The 25601-nt window shown below is 38.9% G+C and overlaps 1 protein-coding gene across 8 annotated transcripts in view; it reads right to left on the bottom strand.

Annotated features, from left to right (window-relative positions):
• LOC131683301 (protein sex-lethal-like) overlaps positions 1-25601 on the bottom strand; it is an 814973-nt gene that overhangs the window by 463008 nt on the left and 326364 nt on the right. For all 8 annotated transcript variants that reach the window (XR_009304490.1, XM_058965145.1, XM_058965147.1 and 5 more), the window contains 2 exons: positions 7722-8011; positions 7505-7668 (listed from right to left, as the gene is read on the bottom strand). Coding sequence is in view for 7 of the 8 variants with exons in the window: in XM_058965145.1 (XP_058821128.1) it covers positions 7505-7668; positions 7722-8011 (454 nt within the window). In the remaining variant the exon portion in view is untranslated. The remainder of the gene's footprint in view (positions 1-7504; positions 7669-7721; positions 8012-25601) is intronic.

The following is a 25601-nucleotide window of genomic DNA, read 5'->3' as shown; positions in this document are numbered from 1 at the left end:
TCACGTTTGATCAGTCGTTTGATTGAAACACATAGTGTGTTTTAGTTTTAAGGGATTTGCGTCAAGCCGGCGCTAATCCATTCCGACAATGTGTTAGTGTCGGTTTCTGATGAGGCGAAGCCGAAACGCAACATAGTATGAAACGTCAGATATCATCTGCATACTGCAAAAAAACTTTACCCATATTATGAATTCAAATTGCCCATTTACGGAAGTTATTCGAGCTGTCAAAAATGGGTACTTTTTTGTTTCCAACAATGGGTACTTTTTATCCATTTCACAACCTCTCAGTGAGGTAATTTTATTTATTTATTTATTTGTATCATATACTTGTGAAGTAAGGATGAATCCTTTTTAATTTCCACAATCGGTTTAAATTCAATTTGGTAGTACTGTGTGACTTATAATTTTACCATATAAATTCTAATTCCCTCTGTTAAACCAGTCCATACATTCTCTACGGAAAATATGTAAAGATCGAATACTTTTTATACCGACAGGTAGTTGATTCCAATGAACAACGGCTCGAATGAAGAAGGTGTCTCCATAATGGTAAGTGCGTTATTGAGGTAGAGTTAGATTTCTTGTGCGACTGCTATTAGAAAATTGAATTTTGTTGAACAGATAAGATGGTTTGGCGGTGCTAACTATTTTAAATAGAATAGGTAATACATGCTCACACTTTGAAAAATTCGGTGAAAGGACAACCGATCAGTTCACTCTGGAGGTGGGTCACCCTTGAAAACCGAGATAAATTGAACACCCATCGCACACAGCAATTCAGGGCAACTTTCAGTCTATTCAGAGCTATAGTTGAGGCATTTAGGAGAAGTTCAGCTCCATCTAGAAAATGTGGGTAAAGTAGCGACTTGAAGAGTTTTCGTTTGGTTTCGATTGATAACATGCCCGAAGTTAAACGAAGATGCCGTAGCCCATTATAAATTTTACTACACTGGATATTTACATGACCATTCCATCCGAAATCATCTTGGAACTTGACCCCAAGATTCATAAAATGTCCAACAAAATCGATCTCCTCAGTACCCAGTATAATACTTGGTAAAATATTGGGACGGTGGGACCTTGTTATAAACATGGCTTTCGATTTGGATGTATTAATACGAAGAAGATTACGTTCAGACCATGCATATGTACGTGATAGGTCAGCATTGATTAAATCCGCCATTTCCGAAACAGATAATTCAGTAGAGCACAAATACAGCTGCACATCATCGGCGAACATATGTATTTTACAATATTTTAAAGTAGATGGAAGGTCGTTAATAAAGAATGAAAACAATAGCGGGCCCAGAATAGAGCCTTGGGGGACTCCTAACGTAATTTTTACTGGTTGAGAGTACATTTCGTTAACGAAGACTACTTGCGAACGACATGAAAGGTATGATTTAATCAACGATGTTGCAGTATTAGCAAAGTGAAAATTGGTTGACACTTTTTTCAGCAATTTCGAATGCGACACTCTATCAAAAGCCTTAGAGAAATCTATTAACAATAGAAAAGCTAAACCCTTTTCATCAATCCTTTTGGAAATGTGCACTTTTAAAAGAGCAGAGGTTGTACTGTGACTTTCTCTGAAACCTGATTGAACAGGATGCAGGAGATTGAATTCAGATATAAAAGCTTGAATTTGAGCTTTTATAATCTTTTCAAATGCCTTAGACAATGCCGATAAAATACTAATCGGTCGCAAATTGTTCAAATTGGTACTTCTAGCATTTTTTGTAATTGGTATCACTTTAGTTGCTTTCCACGCACGTGGAAACATTGACGTACGCACAATCAAATTAAATACGAAAGTAACTGGCTGAATGATACAATGTAGAATCCATTTAATGACGTCCAGACCTACTGCATTCGATTTTATAGCATCTATGGCTAATATGATTTCGTTTTCATGAATAGGTACGAATTTAAAACCATTCGGATTTGAAAATGCTGGTGGAGGAGAGCGCGGGTCACATGTAAAATTACTGCTGAATTGTTAATTTAGCTACGTTGATCAGATGGGTACATGGTTTCGAAGACGCTTGTACTGAGCGTGGTTGTCTTGACTTCTGCTGCTTATCCATAGGCGATAGGCAACATCTCTATCAATCATAGCCGATAAAATATTATTGTTGAACCACGGATTCTTGCGACTTGGAATGCATGGGCGGAGGGGTACAAAAGCTTCATAAAGCTCCTTCAAGCGTAAATTCAAAAAATCTAGAGCTAAGTTAACATCATTAATGTCGTACAGCAAAGACCAGTTTATTGAATTTATTTCATTGACAAGGGATACGGAATCAATTCGCGCATAACTTCTATAAAAACGATGTTCGACTTGAGGTGAACGTGGAATATCCACGGAAGCAAATGTCATATCGTGCTTCGAAAAACCAGGAGCTGCTACTTGATTAAATTTCAGTATAAAATTATTGTTGTTTGTTAAGAGTAAATCGATCAGTGAACTTCCTCCGGGGTAAAAATGAGTAGGTTCTTCATTCACGCATTCAAAGCCGAAACTGCCAATAACGTTTTCAAATCTACGAGTTTTAGGGCAAGATTTCTTAAGATCAGTATTAAAATCACCAACAAGAATAACGTTACGATAAAGCAGGGACAGTTCAGATAATTTTTCAAAGATAGCATCCGAGCAATCCGACCGAGGAGGATTATAAATCATGCCTAATAAAAATTTATCGCTATGCGTTCGCACCTCAACAAACATATGCTTCAATCGATCAGAGTTTCCGATATCTTCTGATCGTTCCGACGAAGAAATGATTTCCCAAATTAATTTTTTTTTTTTTGAAATATAGGCATACACCTCCTCCTCGACCATAAATGCGGTCTTTCCTGAATGAATTATAATCGGAAAGAGCTAATAGGTCCTCAGAGATCGTTTCGCTTAGCCATGTTTCAGTAAGACAAATCAAATCGATTTTGCTATTTTCAAAACATAGTTTGAATTCATTGAACTTACTCAACTGACGAGCACAAATACTTTGTATGTTCATATGACAAATGTTCAAACAGTCTGAGCGCAAAGCTACATTCATAACAGCACGAGGAATATGGGCAAAACCTTCAACATCACGAGCACTACCATTCACGGAATCAGCTAACATTTTAATATATTACTACTGACGTACACAAAAGAGAAAATATGAGAAGGTACAATATCGAGGGAATATCAATCAAAAGTGAGTAAGCTAACAATCGATACAAATTCTATAAATGTATATACTTTTTTCTCTGACACTTATCTGTGTGGTTCAAATGATGATCAGCCGAACAGCAGCAGCGATTGTCCAGCAACAACAACAGCAACGGTAACAGCAGTATAACGTCCTCCATCAAATGTGTGCAATAAAACGATCAGCAAACCAGTAACTTTTAGGAGGGAATAAGACAAGGGAAAATTTGGGAATGGATTCTCGGAAAATTTGTGAAGGATAAACAGAATATCTTATAAGGTTAAGATGTAATACTTTTAGGAGGGGAATAATCATGGGAAGTCTTGGGAGAGGAGGCACGGATTTTGAAGGCAGGAAATGAATACTTTAAGGGTAGGGTAGTAATTCTGCGATGGCAGTGCCAATTTGCTCCAAAGTCGTCATCGGTTATGCTGGAGTGTTTTCATTCAGCTTGACAAACACAATTCCATCCTTCGTGAAGACTCTGTACAGCTTCCCATTTTTCATCAACTTGATCGCACGTTTTCAGTGCAGAAACCAAGGTGCACGAGCTAAAGGTTCCTAACGGCAAGGTATCGGTGGTAGAATTCATCTCGACAGACCTTGAAGGCAAATTGCAGTAGAATTGCTGCTGTGGCGGGTGCGACGATTGGTATGCGGGATAAACGTTTAGCGAAAATAGACGGAACGGGATCGTATTTAATTACAGCAGCAATTTTTTGCACGTAAACAATGAGATCTTCGGATGGATCATACGGTACACCGGTTAATATGAGTTCTCTAGACTTCTCAATCCGGTTTACAGACTCCTTATTGCAATTAACTTCTGCATTGATAATTGCCACAGATTCTCGTAGCTTGTTTATATCACTGGTACAAACCTCCTTAAACTGCTGCATATCATCACGAAGCGTAGTGATCTCCCTTTTTAATTCTCGAATGTTGGTGTCAATTTTATCCTCGATTCTATTGTTTGACTGGTTGAACATATTCCGTATCTGCTCCAATAGGTCGGCCGAAGATTCTTTTTCGCTGGATCTGTCTAGATCATCTCGAGACCGTTTATTGGTTTTGTTTTCGCAACTGGACGATCGTGGCAAATCCAATGTTTTTTCCCCATCTTTGAAGCTGATATAAGTGAGTGCTGATTGTTTCTGTTCATCCGATTGAGTGGCTGGGTAAATGGAAGCGTGATGTGTCAACTGGCGCGAAGAGGCGTCAGGGGTGATTTTATTTACTCGAATTACCAAATAATGTCTCAGTAAAACCACTGAACTCGATGCATTCCGTATAACTCGTATAACTTTATAATGATTCGCAATCAGAGATTGGAATCCCAACTAATAATATTCGGCTGAAAAGCACCAAAAGAACCACAGCACAGAAAACTCATTCGTAACTCAGGCTCATCACTCAGTAATGCCAATAGACTTTTCTACGGCTCAAGTACAGTGACACAATCTCATTTTCGTACACCGCTATGCAGAATGCTTATATGCATTTTACAAGTAAAAAATAAGATTACGAGACATTTAATTTATGTAGAAATAGTTTACTTGACAGCATAGGGAAGATACAATAATTATCTTTGTACTACAAATGCTCATTTTTTCAAGAATAATCATAAATCAAAAGATAGTCAAATATACACGCAATCTCATATTCGTACAGTATACATATTTTTTCAAAAATCAATTGAAATTTCTATAATAAATATTCATTGTGATAGCTTTTGTTTGTAATTACAGTTTTCAATCATGATGGAATGCTGACCACTAGTTTTTGTGTGTATTCAACTTAAATTTTATCCCATTCTTCTAAATAGTAGTTTCTAAGATCATTCTCATTATAATCCGCTGTTTTTTTTTGTTTCGCTGTTTTTATACATACTTCCATTCATTTTTCTTATCAGTTAATAAACGGAACTCATAGTGATCAGGAACAGGTTTCTGATTTTAAAATTACAGTATTCATCCAATTTAAAATCTTTTTTTTCTGACAGGGTAATGACGGTAAACAATTTTTAGAAAGCGGTACATCATTGGAATCAATATTCGGAAAGGGGTACATGGGACGAAAAAGGTTGAGAACCACTGGTCTAGTCCTATGGAAAATCTCCCTTTGTTTAATCTAATCTAATCTTTTTTTGCGTCTCCTAGGTCTGAAATGGGTAAATCGATTGTTAATGTATATAAAACAATAAAAGGTATAGTCGGGGTGGGCGTAGCGTAATTGGTAAATCGATTGCCTTGTACGCAGCGCACCTGGGTTCGAGTCCCGACCCCGCACATAGGGTTAGAAATTTTTCATAAGAGATTTTTCTAACCCGAAGAGGCGAATGACCTTAAGGTTAAAACCTCTATAATCGAAATAAAAAATAAATAAAAGGTATAAAACAATAAATGAAAGCCCACTAACAACGATGCCCTAACACTACTCGAGATTTTCATTCAGATCTTGATTTGATAACTCCTATTCTAATCATTGCTAACTCTTGGAATGTAAATCGGAGAATTCCTAAAAATTATCTATCCCATACACGAACGGATCATACGATTCAGCTTTAACATGTACTGGTAGGATTCGTTAGGTTCGGCGTACACTGAGAAATGCATAGTTAACATACTTACTATTTCAGTCTCTTTTATTCTGCTGCGATTTTTATGCATTTTCTAGCATATACTTATAATAAGCATTCAATGAGTTGATAGACCGAATATACCCAATGCATAAAATTTACAGCAGAAGAAACGAGAGGCAGAAAGAAAAGGGATCATCCAGAAATGATGTAGCATTATATGGGGGAGGGGGTAGTTTTGCATTTTGTGATGATATGTGACGAAAGGGGGGTAGGGGGTCATGTCAGGCTACGTAGCTTTGTTAAAGGGGAATAACTAACATAGTTTTTTTATTTTTTAAATTTTTTTACGGAGAAAGGGGGGGGGGGGGTTACCGTCAAACTACGTAATTCACAAGGGGTATTTAGAGGTTTGTGACGAAATGCCAGGATGGGGGGAGGGGGGTGTTAAAAATTAGTCAAAAAATGGTACGACATTAATGCATGATCCCAAAGTATACTATCGATGCATAAATAAAATTATGTGTGTAGTAGAAACCTTTATTTCACGCAACAACATGAAACACTTTTGTTAGATTATCGCCGTGTACTTCGAAGATTGTAAGTCGAAGTAAAACTGCTTGATCTGTTGCCGGAAACACCCAATGCTGCTATTAAAAAATGTATGTCGTAATAGGGTGAAGTCTAGGAGGTTAAATGAAAGTACTTTTTCCTAGGTGTTATCATCCTTTAATTTGTTACCCTGGATCTGTTATACTGGATCTGTATATTCTCAGATCACGCTGTGTACTTATAACAATCAGTTTCCCACGTGTCATCACTATAGACTGTCAGCATACTAGGGAAACAAAACAAATACCGAAACTTCAGCATAAACTATTGTTAAATCAGCAACACGTGATAAACCACCTGTAAAAGCTAACTCCGTGACGCCATCATCCAGCACATTAATAACAACCGCCAACAACCAGCACCACCAACGAGAAGACAGGAAGGAAAAAGTCAGTGATGATTGCATGGACGAAAGCGACAGTCAATGAAGGGGGCCGAATTATCCTCAGGTGTTATCTGCAAAAGCCTCTAAGAAAATTTCCGCACGCGCTGGTAAATTTCGTGCGAAGAATGCGATGGACACAAATTGCATGTGTAAAAAAATTTAAGACGCTCGGCTCCATTAAGTTATCGCGCATCGAGCCGTGCCAAATAAACGAAATCGATTCTTCACAAAAAATCCTGTTTCCCTGCGACCAAACCAAACATATATTGCCATTTTAAAGTACTTGTATTCTTTTGAAAAGCTTTGTACAGCTTCGTGAAATGATTGACATGTTTTAAAAGGATAAAGCAATGATTAAAAAGAAAATTCATACCATGCATCAAATGTGGTGAATTCATAATAATTCTCTTTATTAATATTTTAAAGGATAACGTAAAATTTCATTTTGTTTTTATCTGTCAGGCTGCTTAAACTATACGTTAAACATAAAAATCCAATCTAATAGCTGCCTTTGATTTATGACAAATACAACTATGAAGTAAGCTTGAAAACTAAACAGGCTAAGGCTTGTTCTCGGAACACAAGCTAAACGCAAATCAACTTAATCTTGAATGAAACTAAATCTACATTAAAAATATGTTTTTTTCTTGTCAGCATTGATAATGAATAAAGAGCGTACTATTGATTCATTATCAATTTAATATGGATTTTCTCGCATTCGCACTCTACCTCGATTGTTGTGTACGATTGAATTATACGAAGGAACGTAGAGAGCAGCCTTAGCTCGCCCATGATCCTCTGCCACTCGGACATTTAGTGGTTGTGTGCCACCTTGTGGTATTACATTATTTAGGGCTGATATCGCTTCCTGTGCTTCTTCCCGCTTATTGTACCTTAAAAATTTCAATATATGGATACGCAACGTTTTAATTTGGTAGTTACTTACCGAACGAATGCAACACCTCTCGGATAACCAGTTAGTTTATCCCTAAGAATGTTTTTTTGCACTATCGTGCCGTATTTGCCGAAAATAATATCCAACTGCTCATCAGTTATCGTTCGTGGAAGATTTGTGATATAGAGATTTGTTTCCTTGATTTCTTCGCTTTGTGGTCTTGCATGTGAAACCTTGATGCGCTTGTTCCGCACCGTATATCCATTAAAGCATCTAATAGCCCGTTGTGCTGCATCCTCGGTGAGAAAGTTAATAAAGCCGAATCCATAACTGTAACCAGTCTAAGAATAAGTAAACAAATATTGATTTATTTGGGTTTTTAGAATTCAATATTGATGAAAATCAAATAAAAAATCGCGATTTTGCTCCGTGAAATACGAAAACATACCCAACCATGTTTGCCCCATATAAAAACCTTCTAGTGTAGCATAGTTATTTTGATGCCACCGGGAAGAACGATAGAGAAGTCTAAGTTTCCCAAAAAATATTTGGCAAGTCGTCTACAACAGAGTATGAACCAGTAAAAACTTTGTACCAACAGGAAGGTACCCTAGAATATATACCAGGAAGATTGTTTACAGAAACGATTTTAATGCCGTCATAATACAGTTAACTCTCACTGTGTCGATATTGAAGGGACCATCGACATAGAGAGAGATCGAGATATAGAACAGAATGGTATTTTTTGGGACATCTTTACCTTCAGGACATCATACTGCATGCCGGGAAACGAAGATAGATGCTCTTCTTAGGTGGTAATAATAGAAGACGGCGTAAAATGTGCCTCTGGAGGAAACATTTGTCCCGCATTTTTATGCATACGCTGGCACAGCCAATAATTGTGCAACATTGGAGTCAAAATTGTTTTGACCATGGAAATTCCATTTTAGTACTGTAGTGCGTTAAAAAAAGATTGTAGACGCTACTCTAACCAAGAGCTTCAAACAGGTAGGGTGGGTGATCATAGAAACATGGTGAAAATAAGCTGATTATCCTATACGGGCAATATTTCTTCAAACTCCATTTTTTCAGATTTCTGGATGCGAATTGTTTCTGCAAGGAAATCATTCGCCCTTCTGGAGATTAAATATATTTCAGTAACTACTCTCTTCCCATCTACCACAAAATCGAGCAAATGAATATTAATTTTTGAAGCGTGCTACAAACTGTTTTCAACAAACTTGTATTAAATATTCAGTGCGTGATATTTTCTAAAAACCACGGTAATCCTCATGCGTAAGAATTGCAAGTTTTTGCGGTGAAGCTACAATAGATCAAGATTAATATGCCAAACCCGGGTTTTGTGCAATATCTGTGTCCCCTTTTAGAAAATATATTATTAGGTTCAGATAGGAATCTGTTAACTCTACCTCTACTTATCATATATCAATACACAATCAGGCAGATAGTTAATGGACTAAACGCCCCAATCATCAATTTTCATTCTATTATATATCTACTTTGTGATGTCCAGGCAGAAAAAAAAAATCACATCGACATAGAGTGAGAAAATTACAGGCAAATTTCAAGCTAGGTACATCGAGATAGGGAGATATCGAGAAAGAGAAAATATCGAGATACGGAGGATTTTTCACAAGCAATCTGAAGGGACTTCGGAATAATCGAGATAGAGAGAGATATCGAGATAGAGAATATCGACATAGAGAAAGTTAACTGTATACTCTTTCTGTTCTGGCTAGATTTGGCACATTCTCACCACGTTGATAGTTTGCATGTTTAGAAGCAAATAGTGTCTACATTGCACCGAAATAGCCAAACTCACAGAATGGTCCGGAGCTTGTGTTGAGTCTAAATGGCAACAGCAGGCAACAACCAAAGAAAAATACCAAAAATTGTGGAAGAAAGTGTAACCATCGGTTACGATATTTATATGTTACTAGCTAATACCCATCGCGCGTTGCTGCGATTTTCAACGAAAGAGGAGGAAAACACAATTTATTCCAAAGCGCCATCTGGCAAGCAGATAATCCCCAATAAATATCACACAAACACGCCCCATAACAAATATCTACTGCGTATACATTTTTTTTCGGAAATCGGTTAAGCCGTTTGGGAGTCTATAAATCATATACGTACAAACTTTGACTTTTATATACAAGGTGTTTGGTTCATGAGTAAGAATCTCTCCACGAGTGATTTACTGTCATATTTGGAGCAAAAAATCGTTCTACACATACCATCAAATCTCAACCGTTACAGAGTTATTGAACTTTTTGTGTAAAAAACTTGTTTATCTTAAAACACCTCTAACTCAAAAAGTAAACTTCTAAACTTTTCCTGTAATTGACTTGCAAGTTCTTAAAAGACTAATCTAAAAAATATGCTTTATATCGCTATTATCAGGGCTTTATTGGAAAGCTGAGAAAATTTCCTTTCGATGTATGTACAGATATCTTTTAGTTAAGTGTACTACATGACTTTTTACTAGTAAAATAACTCAAAATTTGAGTTTTTTGGTGATTTTTGTAATTATTCTAATTATTAATCAACTAAATTTATCACTATTGTTCATTTGGTGTCTGTGTGGTAGCGATACCACTTGGACAGAGCATTATTCGTTTGCTATAAAACCCGAACACTACTCGACCTTTTCGGGCACGACAAACACCGGGCTCTCGGCTACCGACATGCATCGATGAGAAGCAGCCATCAGCAACGATCGTCCTCTTTCTCAGCAGACTGCCAACGCGAGTGGACGTGCCGGTAAGTAAGTGGTCAGGAACGCGGACGCAGAGTCGGGAAGATGGCGGTTTTCACATTGGCGATCCTGCCAGTTTAGTTCTTGAAAATTTAATTTTACCGTGACTGTTTTTCCTTGTTTTGTAATAGAATAAATGTGTTTGGCATTGGTTTGTGGCTAAACGTACCACAAGGTGTGTCTGGAAGAACACCGGATAATTGAATGAAACCGTTTTTTTGTTCTTTGTTGTACATCAAATGATATGGGTTTGTGGCTAAGTGTTCCGCAAGGTGTATCTGGAAGAACACCTGAAAAACTGTTGTTTGCTGCACATACAATATGCTTGTATTAGTTTGTTGCTACTACGAAAAAATGCAGAAAGGTGTACCTGGAAGGACACCGGAAAAACGTTTGATTGTTGCACATAGAATGTGGTTGTATATATTTGTTACCAAACATGCAACAAGGTGTGTCTTGAAGAACACCAGATAATCGATTGAAACTATTTCGCCTCTTGGTACATTTCGATGTGCGCCTGAAAGGCTTTTAAATTAATTTGGGGTTAACGATGCAGAAATATGTATCTGCTATATTGTAAAATTTAATCGAAACATATTTGTGATAGCATCGGGTAACCCATACCAAAATATTTGCGAAGGCGCGTATGATAAAATGTGATGACTCCAAGTTTATTTGTTTTCAACAGATTACGCAAAATGTACAACGGAGGAAAATATGTGCTGGCACCGACTGCCGATGACTCGGACCAAAATTATGTGGGTGAAAATCAGAGTGATATAAACTCGGTTTGCTCTGTCGATCTGGAGGTAGCAGCTCATGAAACCGTGGAATCGGACTGCCCGATACTGGTAGGGACCGGTGATATGAACGAGAGAGTGCGTCGTTTAGAAAAAGCGTTGAAAAATTTCACAGATAAACGTTTGTCTGAATCGAATCCGATGGTAGAGTCCGCTGGTGAAAGCGAGAAGCTTGATTTCGAACCAGCTCAACATGCCAGCCCCACAGAAAGGGGATGTAATATCCGGTGGGATCTAATTCCCAAGTTTCCGCAAGAAATTCCGTCGAACAAGCTTTGGGAATACTGGCAAAGCTTCATCGAGAATTTTGAAATCGCTACGTCTCTGTCTTCGTTCACTGGATCAGCAGATCGCGCAAAATTGTTGTATTTATCACTCGGGAAAAGTCTGCAAGACGTAATTAGTGCAGCAAATCTGCAGCCGAACTACCGGGACCCGAGATGCTACTCGGTTCTCGTCGCAGGCGTCAACAATTATTTCAAATCGATGACCGATACGGCGGAGGAGCACGAAGGATTTCAGGCAATGCGCCAGATGAAAGGAGAGTCCATTGTAACATTTCATGCTAAACTTACCCAAAAGGTTCGGCTCTGCGGTTACAGCCCCGCCGACCAAAACCGTTTTGTTCTCGCTCAGTTGCTTAAGGGAATGCAGAATCGAGAGCTAGCGATGGCTGCCAGAATATATGGGCATGATGCAAGTTACATTGTGCAAGCAGCTACACGGGTTGAAGCATATAAAGCTGGCGAACAAAGCGTGGAGAATAATGGTTCCGAAGTTCTGGCAGTTTACAGGAAACAAGAGCGCAGCCTTAGAAGTGAACTTCAACCAAAATACGCCGAGTCGAGAATAGAGGATTCGAAAAGACATGGGTGAAGGGACCAGTAAAAGGGTACCGGCAGGGTCAGCGCAGCCGTTGTTGGCGGTGTGGATTCTTGTACCACAAAAGAGATACGTGCCCCGCTTTAGATAAACCGTGCAATACGTGTGGACGGGTTGGACATTTCGCCGTAACCTGTCGCAACAAACCTAAGAAAAACGATGTTAATGACATGCAGGAGAAACTTCAAAGCATCCCACACAAGCAACCTCCACTAACATGAACGACGAACAGGTATGAAACAAATGTAAAACTCATAAGAAATAAATTACTTCAATGAATAGTACAACTATCTTTGTTCAAACCCGGATTTTCCTCGGTACACTATGCTTCTACTTGACAGATAGAAGAGAATGTTCATTTTTTCTAGAAGTTGCTGATTCTTCCCCTCATTTGCTCCTTTACTTTTCTTTGTTTTAGCAAATAAACGCCGTTGCGTCTATAAGCGACGCGGTTGTTCGACGTCGCATCGGCGCATCTGGTCCGTACAACTTTCTCGTTGATTCGGGTGCTGACGTCAATATCGTGGGTGGAAATGATTGGATGCACTTGGAGAAAGATTTTCGCGAAGGGATAGCTAGACTGGAATTAATCGATAGACACGTAATCAGGGAACTTCGAGCATACGCAGTAGAGACTCCAATGATAGTACATTGCGCTTTCAAAGCAGAGATCGAGGTGGTAGATGCGCTTAAGCCAATTGTAACAGCGGAGTTCCTAGTTGTGGGCGAAGGTCGTCGATCTCTATTCGGGCGACGAACAGCAAGTGAGCTGAAATTGTTAAAGGTGGGCCTCTCAGTGAATAGTTGTGAACTACCTCCTATTGCGGAAATCTTCCCCAAGATGCAAGGGGTGAAAATCAAATTCAGCGTCGATAAATCTGTCCCACCCGAAAAAAACGCAGCCAAAAGCCGCCTAGAAGACATGGAGGCTCGTGGAATTATCGAGCGTGTGATGAAGGCACCTGAATGGATCAGTGGCATGTCGGCGGTACCTAAAGGCAAGAACGATTTTCGACTAGTAGTCAACATGCGCGCGCCGAACAAGGCGATAAAAAGAGAATATTTCCGCATGCCCTTAATAGGCGAGATGAAGGTAAAACTTCATGGAGCGAAATATTTTACGAAGCTGGACCTTAGTAATGCTACCATCTTGAGCTCTGCAAAGATTCACGCGATTTAACAACATTCTTAACAGAAAATGGCATGTACCGGTTCACACGCTTAATGTTTGGTGTGAACTGCGCACCTGAAATTTTTCAGAGGGAAATGTGCCGCTTGCTGGAAAGAGTTGACAACATCATTGTCTATATAGATGACTTCTTGATATTCGCCGATACACTGGAAAAACTTAGAACTGTCACTGGACAGGTCCTGAGAATACTTCGAGCAAACAATCTGACTCTAAATGAGGATAAATGCGAGTTCGATAAAGACTTCATATTGTTTTTGGGGCATGGTTTGGACGAAAATGGATTCCACGTAGATGACGCAAAAGTGAAGGCAATCAGACGATTTCGACCACCAACCAGTGTATCCGAACTCAAAAGTTTCCTGGGACTGGCCTCATACGTTAGCCCTTACATCAAGGATTTCGCAGATGTATCAAGCCCTCTCTGGGCTGCTACTACCACCAATAATTGGCGTTGGGGCCCTGAACAGCTCGCAGCATTCGAGATGATTAGGGATCGAATCACACGATGTACGACAACATTGGGTTACTTCGCTGATGATGCAAGAACGATCTTGTATACGAATGCATCACCAAACGCTCTTGGGGCTGTGCTCGTGCAGGAAAGTGCAGGCAAGTCTCCACGCATTATAAGTTTTGCGTCAAAAGCCCTAACTGATACTGAAAAGAGGTATGCACAGAACCAGCGCGAAGCCTTAGCCACCGTATGGGCGGTGGAACATTTTTCGTTCTTTCTCCTAGGTCGGCACATCACGCTGCGAACCGACACACAGGGCGTTACATTCATTTTGAATCGATCACGTGAGAATTCAAAGCGCGCCTTAACTAGGGCAGATGGGTGGGCGCTTCGCCTTAGTCCGTATAGCTATGATGTGGAGTATATTCGTGGCCGTGATAACATCACTGACCCACCTTCTCAGCTCCACACCGGTAACGATGATCCATTCGACGAACAGCACAGTCCATGGGAATTAGCGGCTCTTGAAGCGAACTCTGTCGGATTCTTGACTGTACAGGAGCTTCGGGATGAAACGGCCTTGGATACAACACTCCAGGACGTAATCGATGCATTGGAAACACACACCTGGCCCAAGGAACTTAAAAGGTTTGAAAGCGTAGCAGGCGATTTATCAGTTAACGACGGAATTTTAGTGAAAAATGGGTGCGCCGTTGTTCCCAGTAAGCTTCGGGAAAGGACCTTGACCCTAGCTCATGATGGACATCCGATGGAGGCTAAGCTAAAAAGCATTCTTCGGGAACGCGTGTGGTGGCCCGGCCTAGCTACTGGCGCTGAAAATTGGATAAAAAGCTGTCAAACTTGTGCGACGAATGGTCGACCGGAAAAACCAACTCCCATGAAGAGAATCCTAGCGCCACAAGCAGTCTGGGAGACCATAGCATTGGATTTTAATGGTCCATATGCAAGATTCGGAGGTATATCAATCTTGCTGATTGTCGATTATCGGTCCAGGTAAATCTAAGTTTTTTTTTCTTTAGCGTAATGTATTGCTTACTGTTTAAGTTGCTATAACAGGTTCTTAATTGCGCGTCTGGTGAAATCGACAAGCTTCGAACAGACCAGACTGGTTTTAGAAGAGGTCTTTGCACGCGAAGGATTCCCGAAAAACGTTCGTTCCAACAACGGACCGCCATTCAATGGCGAGGAATATAAAACTTACTGCGCTGACCGCGGCATTGAGACCACCTTTTCAACCCCTTTATTCCCGCAACAGAACGGCCTCGTCGAAAATTATATGAAGCTTGTAAATAAAGCGATGGCTTCTGCAGTCAGCAACGGATCCTTCTTCAAGGAGGAGCTACAAGCCGCTGTCAACGCACACAACGCCGCCGCTCACTCGGTAACCGGTCTTCCACCAGAGGAAGTAATGATGGGACGTAAGATCAAACGTAGACTTCCCTTACTGCGCTACGAAAAAGCAAACTATGACGAGGAGCTTCCTAACCGCAGAGATAAGTTGGAGAAATTGAAAGCGAAGGAACGTGAGGACGCCAGAAGAGGAGCACGAGCATCCCGTGTAGGCCCAGGGGATACCGTTATCATCGAGCGGACGGCTCGTACAAAAGGAGACAGTAGATTCGACTCACAAAAATACACCGTAATTAAAGAGGACCATGGAAGTCTCAGTTTGCAGAATGATCGCGGCCAAATCGTAAAACGGCACTTAACGCAGACTAGAAAGGTTGTGCTCTGGCGCACAACTGACGACGCTACTCCGGCTAATCTAAACGACAGAGAACCCTCTGCAACGGAAACATCTGACCGTCCTCGCAGAACGAAAATCATTCCTGCCTACATGAAAGATTACGTACAGGCAGTAGGAGATTGATAGGATATGTTATTTTATCTGTTACCATACGAGATACGATACGCTTTATCTGTTACCATCTATTATCGGTTCATGTGTCAATTAACTTAATCTGCAAAAAAGAGAACCATTATTTAAGGCCCCCGTCGGGCAATCCGCCATTTTTCGTGTTTTTTTGCGGTTTTTTATTTTATTTTCAAAGAAAATGACAAAATATGGAAAAAAGAAAAAAATCACGACCTAGATAATTGTTTTTACTATGAATTGGCCGAAATGGAAAATTCAAAATTTTCCAACTCGGAAAACTGTGTGCTTTTTCCGGTTGAAAAAGCACACAGTTTTTGCAATCATGTGTTTAAAATTTTGATTTTTCCAATACACATAGCTAAACAATTTTTCTAGGACGTGATTTTCTCCGATTTTCCATATTTTCCGCTTTTCATTGAAAAATTTCCATTTTACTAGAAGCAGTTTTTCCACCCGCACACACACAACTAAAGCAAAATTTGTATGTATAGGTGCGCAAAAGTGGAGCAATATTTTTAACCTGCTGTTTCTTCGATATTTCCTACAAAACTACCCAAGTGTTGCATATGTACGGATTCGTTAGAAACCAAGGAATCTGATGGTACAAAGAAAAAATCGTTTTGGAAAACTTCATAACAGCGTTCTTCAATTTTCCTCGCGATACGCAGTGTACCGTCGCACGCGAAACAGCGTGGAAAGATACGAAAAGAAAAACAAGTGTACTAAAAGTTATCCTTGGGTTGATGCAGATGGCGTGCTACGGAAGCTCGAAATATCGAAAGCTTTTAGCACAACTGTTTTTGAGTAATTCTGAATGTAGAAATAGTTGAAAATGATTTCAAATAAATTTCTTCATTGAAACTTGATGATTTTCGATTCTCTTGGGAGATCTATATTTTATTATTTTACGAGACTGAAACAAACCGCGATGCTATTTTATCTGCATACGCCAAATAACGGAAAAAACATTTTCTATGTCGAATTTGCATGTTGATATTTGATGATTTTGAGACTGATGATCGTTTGAAACCAACGGTTTTGTGTTGAATTGATAACACATATTTAAAAACATCTTTGGCTTTATTCCAAACAATAATGGAGGCTTGCCAAATTGAAAATTATTTGGAAGTTCCATCAATTATCACATGTCACATTTTTTTGTAAGATTGGTTTTATTTTTCAGAAACCGATTTCCACACAGCATTGATGAAATTTATAACAGTTGAAGCAAATATTTTCGACATTCCACAAATACCAACGAACGAATTTTTGGGATCCCTATAATTAATTTTCATACTGGATTTGACTGCTTTGAAACATTTTTGAACACAGATGTTGTTTCGTGTTTTCAGAAATGCAAGAAATCTTAGCAAAGTTTCCTCAGATTCTCATGGAATAATTATCATACTGATACTTGGATTTAAAAAAAATTAAAAAACCAAAATAATATATTTGTTTTGATAATATCTCTTTTTCTTTTGTTTTATTGAGATTCGAGAGTAGGTAGCACGAAAATCACGCAGAAAGCAACAACTTTTTGTTTGTTTCCATAGCGTTATTACGCCATGAAAATTTGAGTTTTTCAGGAAGTATATTTTATAACGGCCGTATCGTATTTCATGTATGAATCAATCAATAGTCCCGACCAGGACGATTGAAAATGAATCACTTCATAATATTTTATCGCTTTATTGAATGTTAAAGTTCATTGAAATAAGGAAATAATAATTAGATGAATTTCATTTTTTCCGTTGAATTTTTGAAAAACTTTAATTTGGCTCTGTCTAATCAATTTACTTAGTACACTTCCATTGACTTATAACGATTTATAGAAAAGATACGACTAATCGTGTATTGTAAATGATATGCGTAGTTTGAACTACCATAAAACCATTCTCGCTGATTACGTCTAAAGGATTGACTGAATGGATTAGTTTGAATATTCCAACGTTGGAATACACAAATCTGTCACGTAGTTTTAAAAATACCCACATGGCTTCCTGCAGATCACCTGACAAAGGATCTGAAATCCAAATCGATCACTTTCAAATCAACAGAAAATGCTTTAGTAGTTATATTGGTCAGGAAGATTGTGCTACCAGGACTACGTCCAGCAACTGGCGGTAGCACTGTTGACAGTAAAACTTAGTTAATTTTGAGCTCTTCATGGAATAATATTTTTTCTGAATTGCGCAATTAATTTTTCATCGTTTTGTTTTACAACTTCCAATATGGATTTTTTATAATTCCACAAATGATAAAAAAGTTCTCCAAGGTTGTCTACATACTGAATTTTGATACAGTCGGGTCTCCTACTACGCTAATTCCTACTACGTGGATTCGTATTGTGCGGTACCCTCCTAATAGGAATCACTTAGCTTATGGGATTGCGACTAATTGGGGCTCGAATATTTCATCTGAGTTAACATTTAGCACTTTAGTTTTGTGTTTGCTTAGACCTACAATTTAGAGCAATTGTATATCCAATTAATTGATAACTGCATCGCCAGGGGTGCTACACAATAGAGTAAATAAATCTAACCTCTCGTAAACGCAACTATCATTGAATAAGTTTAACGTGAGCGTACTAGCTTTCAGCACGATGTGGAATTTAGTATGTCACAAACGTCTAATAACTTAGAGGAGATGGTGTTCTCGGAAAAAAATTAGAGAAGGTTAAAAGGTACGCGATTATGGACAAAACTAATTGAAATAGATAGACCAGGCAGCACTAGTGAGCATGTATTATTTTTCAATTTCTGAATCTCGAGAACATTATTTAGAAGTGTGATGTCTTCGGCAATATTCATCAGCGAGTCGAGTGGTACCCGACAGCGAATAGATAATTACAGAATTCGCCCATCAGGCGGCGCTAGGGAGACTAAACCTTCCAATTCATGTTAGGTAAAGTTTATTAATTTAGGAAAATGACATTTACTGTAATGTAATCTAAGTCACAATTGAAGTTTTATAGCACGCTACAAGTGCAATCTAGGTTGTATGAGTGGCTATAAAACCACTATAAAGCCTAAATTGTTACTGGGGCAAGGACTATTTAATGATGTAATGTAATTAAATTGGATATCACCCTCAAGGCGGCGCTAGTGAGCACACACTTTTTTATTTCAATATCCCAAAATAGGCAGGTGGGAAAAAATTTGGGAGGACTATCAAATTGATTTTTATTGTAAGAATTATTTTTCCTTAGAAAACCTTACAGAATGATTCTGTTTCACTATCCGGCATCAAACAAAAATTTAAAAATGTATCGTCATGTGTTTTCAAGTAATTTCCATGATCACCAGTGGAAATTGGTAGGTTGGAAAAAATGGGAGCACGATCAAATTGATTTTTATAGAAAAAAATATTTTTGTTTACGAAACCTTGCAGGATGATTTTGTTTGCCTATCCTGTATCCATCAGAAGAAGAAAAATTTATTGCCATGTGCTATGCTATATTTCACCCTAAGGAGGAAAATTTGGTAAAAACTAAAATTTCTCACTAGGGTGAAAATTTGTTGGTAAAAACCAGTCTTTGTACAGGAGGGCACAAATCCTTATTTCATACTATGCTGCGTTTCGGCTTCGCCTCATCAGAAACCGACACTAACACATTGTCGGAATAGATTAGCGCCGGCTTGACGCAAATCCCTTAAAACTAAAACACACTATGTGTTTCAATCAAACGACTGATCAAACGTGATGTCCCGTTCGAGCAGAAGTTCTGTTCATGCCGATGAGACACAAGTGAAGCCGAAACTTGTCTTGGCTTAGCAGGCCTATGCGAAAGCACTATGCTATATTTCACCCTAAGGAGGAAAATTTGGTAAAAACTAAAATTTCTCACTAGGGTGAAAGTTTGTTGGTAAAAACCAGTCTTTGTACAGGAGGGCACAAATCCTTATTTCATACTATGTTGCGTTTCGGCTTCGCCTCATCAGAAACCGACACTAACACATTGTCGGAATAGATTAGCGCCGGCTTGACGCAAATCCCTTAAAACTAAAACACACTATGTGTTTCAATCAAACGACTGATCAAACGTGATGTCCCGTTCGAGCAGAAGTTCTGTTCATGCCGATGAGACACAAGTGAAGCCGAAACTTGTCTTGGCTTAGCAGGCCTATGCGAAAGCACTATGCTATATTTCACCCTAAGGAGGAAAATTTGGTAAAAACTAAAATTTCTCACTAGGGTGAAAATTTGTTGGTAAAAACCAGTCTTTGTACAGGAGGGCACAAATCCTTATTTCATACTATGTTGCGTTTCGGCTTCGCCTCATCAGAAACCGACACTAACACATTGTCGGAATAGATTAGCGCCGGCTTGACGCAAATCCCTTAAAACTAAAACACACTATGTGTTTCAATCAAACGACTGATCAAACGTGATGTCCCGTTCGAGCAGAAGTTCTGTTCATGCCGATGAGACACAAGTGAAGCCGAAACTTGTCTTGGCTTAGCAGGCCTATGCGAAAGCACTATGCTATATTTCACCCTAAGGAGGAAAATTTGGTAAAAACTAAAATTTCTCACTAGGGTGAAAGTTTGTTGGTAAAAACCAGTCTTTGTACAGGAGGGCACAAATCCTTATTTCATACTATGTTGCGTTTCGGCTTCGCCTCATCAGAAACCGACACTAACACATTGTCGGAATAGATTAGCGCCGGCTTGACGCAAATCCCTTAAAACTAAAACACACTATGTGTTTCAATCAAACGACTGATCAAACGTGATGTCCCGTTCGAGCAGAAGTTCTGTTCATGCCGATGAGACACAAGTGAAGCCGAAACTTGTCTTGGCTTAGCAGGCCTATGCGAAAGCACTATGCTATATTTCACCCTAAGGAGGAAAATTTGGTAAAAACTAAAATTTCTCACTAGGGTGAAAATTTGTTGGTAAAAACCAGTCTTTGTACAGGAGGGCACAAATCCTTATTTCATACTATGTTGCGTTTCGGCTTCGCCTCATCAGAAACCGACACTAACACATTGTCGGAATAGATTAGCGCCGGCTTGACGCAAATCCCTTAAAACTAAAACACACTATGTGTTTCAATCAAACGACTGATCAAACGTGATGTCCCGTTCGAGCAGAAGTTCTGTTCATGCCGATGAGACACAAGTGAAGCCGAAACTTGTCTTGGCTTAGCAGGCCTATGCGAAAGCACTATGCTATATTTCACCCTAAGGAGGAAAATTTGGTAAAAACTAAAATTTCTCACTAGGGTGAAAATTTGTTGGTAAAAACCAGTCTTTGTACAGGAGGGCACAAATCTGCAGAAATTTTAGTTTTTACCAAATTTTCCTCCTTAGGGTGAAATATAGCATAGTGCTTTCGCATAGGCCTGCTAAGCCAAGACAAGTTTCGGCTTCACTTGTGTCTCATCGGCATGAACAGAACTTCTGCTCGAACGGGACATCACGTTTGATCAGTCGTTTGATTGAAACACATAGTGTGGTTTAGTTTTAAGGGATTTGCGTCAAGCCGGCGCTAATCTATTCCGACAATGTGTTAGTGTCGGTTTCTGATGAGGCGAAGCCGAAACGCAACATAGTATGAAATAAGGATTTGTGCCCTCCTGTACAAAGACTGGTTTTTACCAACAAATTTTCACCCTAGTGAGAAATTTTAGTTTTTACCAAATTTTCCTCCTTAGGGTGAAATATAGCATAGTGCTTTCGCATAGGCCTGCTAAGCCAAGACAAGTTTCGGCTTCACTTGTGTCTCATCGGCATGAACAGAACTTCTGCTCGAACGGGACATCACGTTTGATCAGTCGTTTGATTGAAACACATAGTGTGTTTTAGTTTTAAGGGATTTGCGTCAAGCCGGCGCTAATCTATTCCGACAATGTGTTAGTGTCGGTTTCTGATGAGGCGAAGCCGAAACGCAACATAGTATGAAATAAGGATTTGTGCCCTCCTGTACAAAGACTGGTTTTTACCAACAAATTTTCACCCTAGTGAGAAATTTTAGTTTTTACCAAATTTTCCTCCTTAGGGTGAAATATAGCATAGTGCTTTCGCATAGGCCTGCTAAGCCAAGACAAGTTTCGGCTTCACTTGTGTCTCATCGGCATGAACAGAACTTCTGCTCGAACGGGACATCACGTTTGATCAGTCGTTTGATTGAAACACATAGTGTGTTTTAGTTTTAAGGGATTTGCGTCAAGCCGGCGCTAATCTATTCCGACAATGTGTTAGTGTCGGTTTCTGATGAGGCGAAGGCGAAACGCAACATAGTATGAAATAAGGATTTGTGCCCTCCTGTACAAAGACTGGTTTTTACCAACAAATTTTCACCCTAGTGAGAAATTTTAGTTTTTACCAAATTTTCCTCCTTAGGGTGAAATATAGCATAGTGCTTTCGCATAGGCCTGCTAAGCCAAGACAAGTTTCGGCTTCACTTGTGTCTCATCGGCATGAACAGAACTTCTGCTCGAACGGGACATCACGTTTGATCAGTCGTTTGATTGAAACACATAGTGTGTTTTAGTTTTAAGGGATTTGCGTCAAGCCGGCGCTAATCTATTCCGACAATGTGTTAGTGTCGGTTTCTGATGAGGCGAAGCCGAAACGCAGCATAGTATGAAATAAGGATTTGTGCCCTCCTGTACAAAGACTGGTTTTTACCAACAAATTTTCACCCTAGTGAGAAATTTTAGTTTTTACCAAATTTTCCTCCTTAGGGTGAAATATAGCATAGTGCTTTCGCATAGGCCTGCTAAGCCAAGACAAGTTTCGGCTTCACTTGTGTCTCATCGGCATGAACAGAACTTCTGCTCGAACGGGACATCACGTTTGATCAGTCGTTTGATTGAAACACATAGTGTGTTTTAGTTTTAAGGGATTTGCGTCAAGCCGGCGCTAATCTATTCCGACAATGTGTTAGTGTCGGTTTCTGATGAGGCGAAGCCGAAACGCAACATAGTATGAAATAAGGATTGCCATGTGTTTTCAAGAAATTTCCATGATCAGTAGTGGAAATGGGTGGGTTGGAAAAATTGAGAGGACAATAAAATTGATTTCTATTGAAACAATTGTTGTTGCTTAGGAAACCTTGCCGGATGATTTTGTTTGCCTATCCTGTATCCATCAGAAGAAGAAAACTTTATTGCCTTGTGTTTTCAAGAAATTTCCATGATCACCAGTGGAAATTGGTGGGTTGGAAAAAAATGGGAGCTCGATCAAATTGATTTTTATAGAAAGAAACATTTTTGTTTACGAAACCTTGCAGGATGATTTTGTTTGCTTATCTTGTATCCATCAGAAGAAGAAAATTTTATTGCCTTGTGTTTTCAAGAAATTTCAAGACAAAGACAAGACAAAGAAAAGACAAAGACAAAGACAAGACAAAGACAAGACAAAGACAAGACAAAGACAAGACAAAGACAAGACAAAGACAAGACAAAGACAAGACAAAGACAAGACAAAGACAAGACAAAGACAAGACAAAGACAAGACAAAGACAAGACAAAGACAAGACAAAGACAAGACAAAGACAAGACAAAGACAAGACAAAGACAAGACAAAGACAAGACAAAGACAAGACAAAGACAAGACAAAGACAAGACAAAGACAAGACAAAGACAAGACAAAGACAAGACAAAGACAAGACAAGACAAGACAAGACAAAGACAAGACAAAGACAAGACAAAGACAAGACAAAGACAAGACAAAGACAAGACAAAGACAAGACAAAGACAAGACAAAGACAAGACAAAGACAAGACAAAGACAAGACAAAGACAAGACAAAGACAAGACAAAGACAAGACAAAGACAAGACAAAGACAAGACAAAGACAAGACAAAGACAAGACAAAGACAAGACAAAGACAAGACAAAGACAAGACAAAGACAAGACAAAGACAAGACAAAGACAAGACAAAGACAAGACAAAGACAAGACAAAGACAAGACAAAGACAAGACAAAGACAAGACAAAGACAAGACAAAGACAAGACAAAGACAAGACAAAGACAAGACAAAGACAAGACAAAGACAAGACAAAGACAAGACAAAGACAAGACAAAGACAAGACAAAGACAAGACAAAGACAAGACAAAGACAAGACAAAGACAAGACAAAGACAAGACAAAGACAAGACAAAGACAAGAACAAGACAAAGACAAGACAAAGACAAGACAAAGACAAGACAAAGACAAGACAAAGACAAGACAAAGACAAGACAAAGACAAGACAAAGACAAGACAAAGACAAGACAAAGACAAGACAAAGACAAGACAAAGACAAGACAAAGACAAGACAAAGACAAGACAAAGACAAGACAAAGACAAGACAAAGACAAGACAAAGACAAGACAAAGACAAGACAAAGACAAGACAAAGACAAGACAAAGACAAGACAAAGACAAGACAAAGACAAGACAAAGACAAGACAAAGACAAGACAAAGACAAGACAAAGACAAGACAAAGACAAGACAAAGACAAGACAAAGACAAGACAAAGACAAGACAAAGACAAGACAAAGACAAGACAAAGACAAGACAAAGACAAGACAAAGACAAGACAAAGACAAGACAAAGACAAGACAAAGACAAGACAAAGACAAGACAAAGACAAGACAAAGACAAGACAAAGACAAGACAAAGACAAGACAAAGACAAGACAAAGACAAGACAAAGACAAGACAAAGACAAGACAAAGACAAGACAAAGACAAGACAAAGACAAGACAAAGACAAGACAAAGACAAGACAAAGACAAGACAAAGACAAGACAAAGACAAGACAAAGACAAGACAAAGACAAGACAAAGACAAGACAAAGACAAGACAAAGACAAGACAAAGACAAGACAAAGACAAGACAAAGACAAGACAAAGACAAGACAAAGACAAGACAAAGACAAGACAAAGACAAGACAAAGACAAGACAAAGACAAGACAAAGACAAGACAAAGACAAGACAAAGACAAGACAAAGACAAGACAAAGACAAGACAAAGACAAGACAAAGACAAGACAAAGACAAGACAAAGACAAGACAAAGACAAGACAAAGACAAGACAAAGACAAGACAAAGACAAGACAAAGACAAGACAAAGACAAGACAAAGACAAGACAAAGACAAGACAAAGACAAGACAAAGACAAGACAAAGACAAGACAAAGACAAGACAAAGACAAGACAAAGACAAGACAAAGACAAGACAAAGACAAGACAAAGACAAGACAAAGACAAGACAAAGACAAGACAAAGACAAGACAAAGACAAGACAAAGACAAGACAAAGACAAGACAAAGACAAGACAAAGACAAGACAAAGACAAGACAAAGACAAGACAAAGACAAGACAAAGACAAGACAAAGACAAGACAAAGACAAGACAAAGACAAGACAAAGACAAGACAAAGACAAGACAAAGACAAGACAAAGACAAGACAAAGACAAGACAAAGACAAGACAAAGACAAGACAAAGACAAGACAAAGACAAGACAAAGACAAGACAAAGACAAGACAAAGACAAGACAAAGACAAGACAAAGACAAGACAAAGACAAGACAAAGACAAGACAAAGACAAGACAAAGACAAGACAAAGACAAGACAAAGACAAGACAAAGACAAGACAAAGACAAGACAAAGACAAGACAAAGACAAGACAAAGACAAGACAAAGACAAGACAAAGACAAGACAAAGACAAGACAAAGACAAGACAAAGACAAGACAAAGACAAGACAAAGACAAGACAAAGACAAGACAAAGACAAGACAAAGACAAGACAAAGACAAGACAAAGACAAGACAAAGACAAGACAAAGACAAGACAAAGACAAGACAAAGACAAGACAAAGACAAGACAAAGACAAGACAAAGACAAGACAAAGACAAGACAAAGACAAGACAAAGACAAGACAAAGACAAGACAAAGACAAGACAAAGACAAGACAAAGACAAGACAAAGACAAGA

This window comes from Topomyia yanbarensis, chromosome 2, assembly GCF_030247195.1.
Source record: "Topomyia yanbarensis strain Yona2022 chromosome 2, ASM3024719v1, whole genome shotgun sequence".
In the NCBI taxonomy this organism is placed as follows: domain Eukaryota; kingdom Metazoa; phylum Arthropoda; class Insecta; order Diptera; family Culicidae; genus Topomyia; species Topomyia yanbarensis.
Note: the sequence above shows the minus strand (reverse complement) of the source record. Positions and strands in the feature narration are given on the sequence as shown.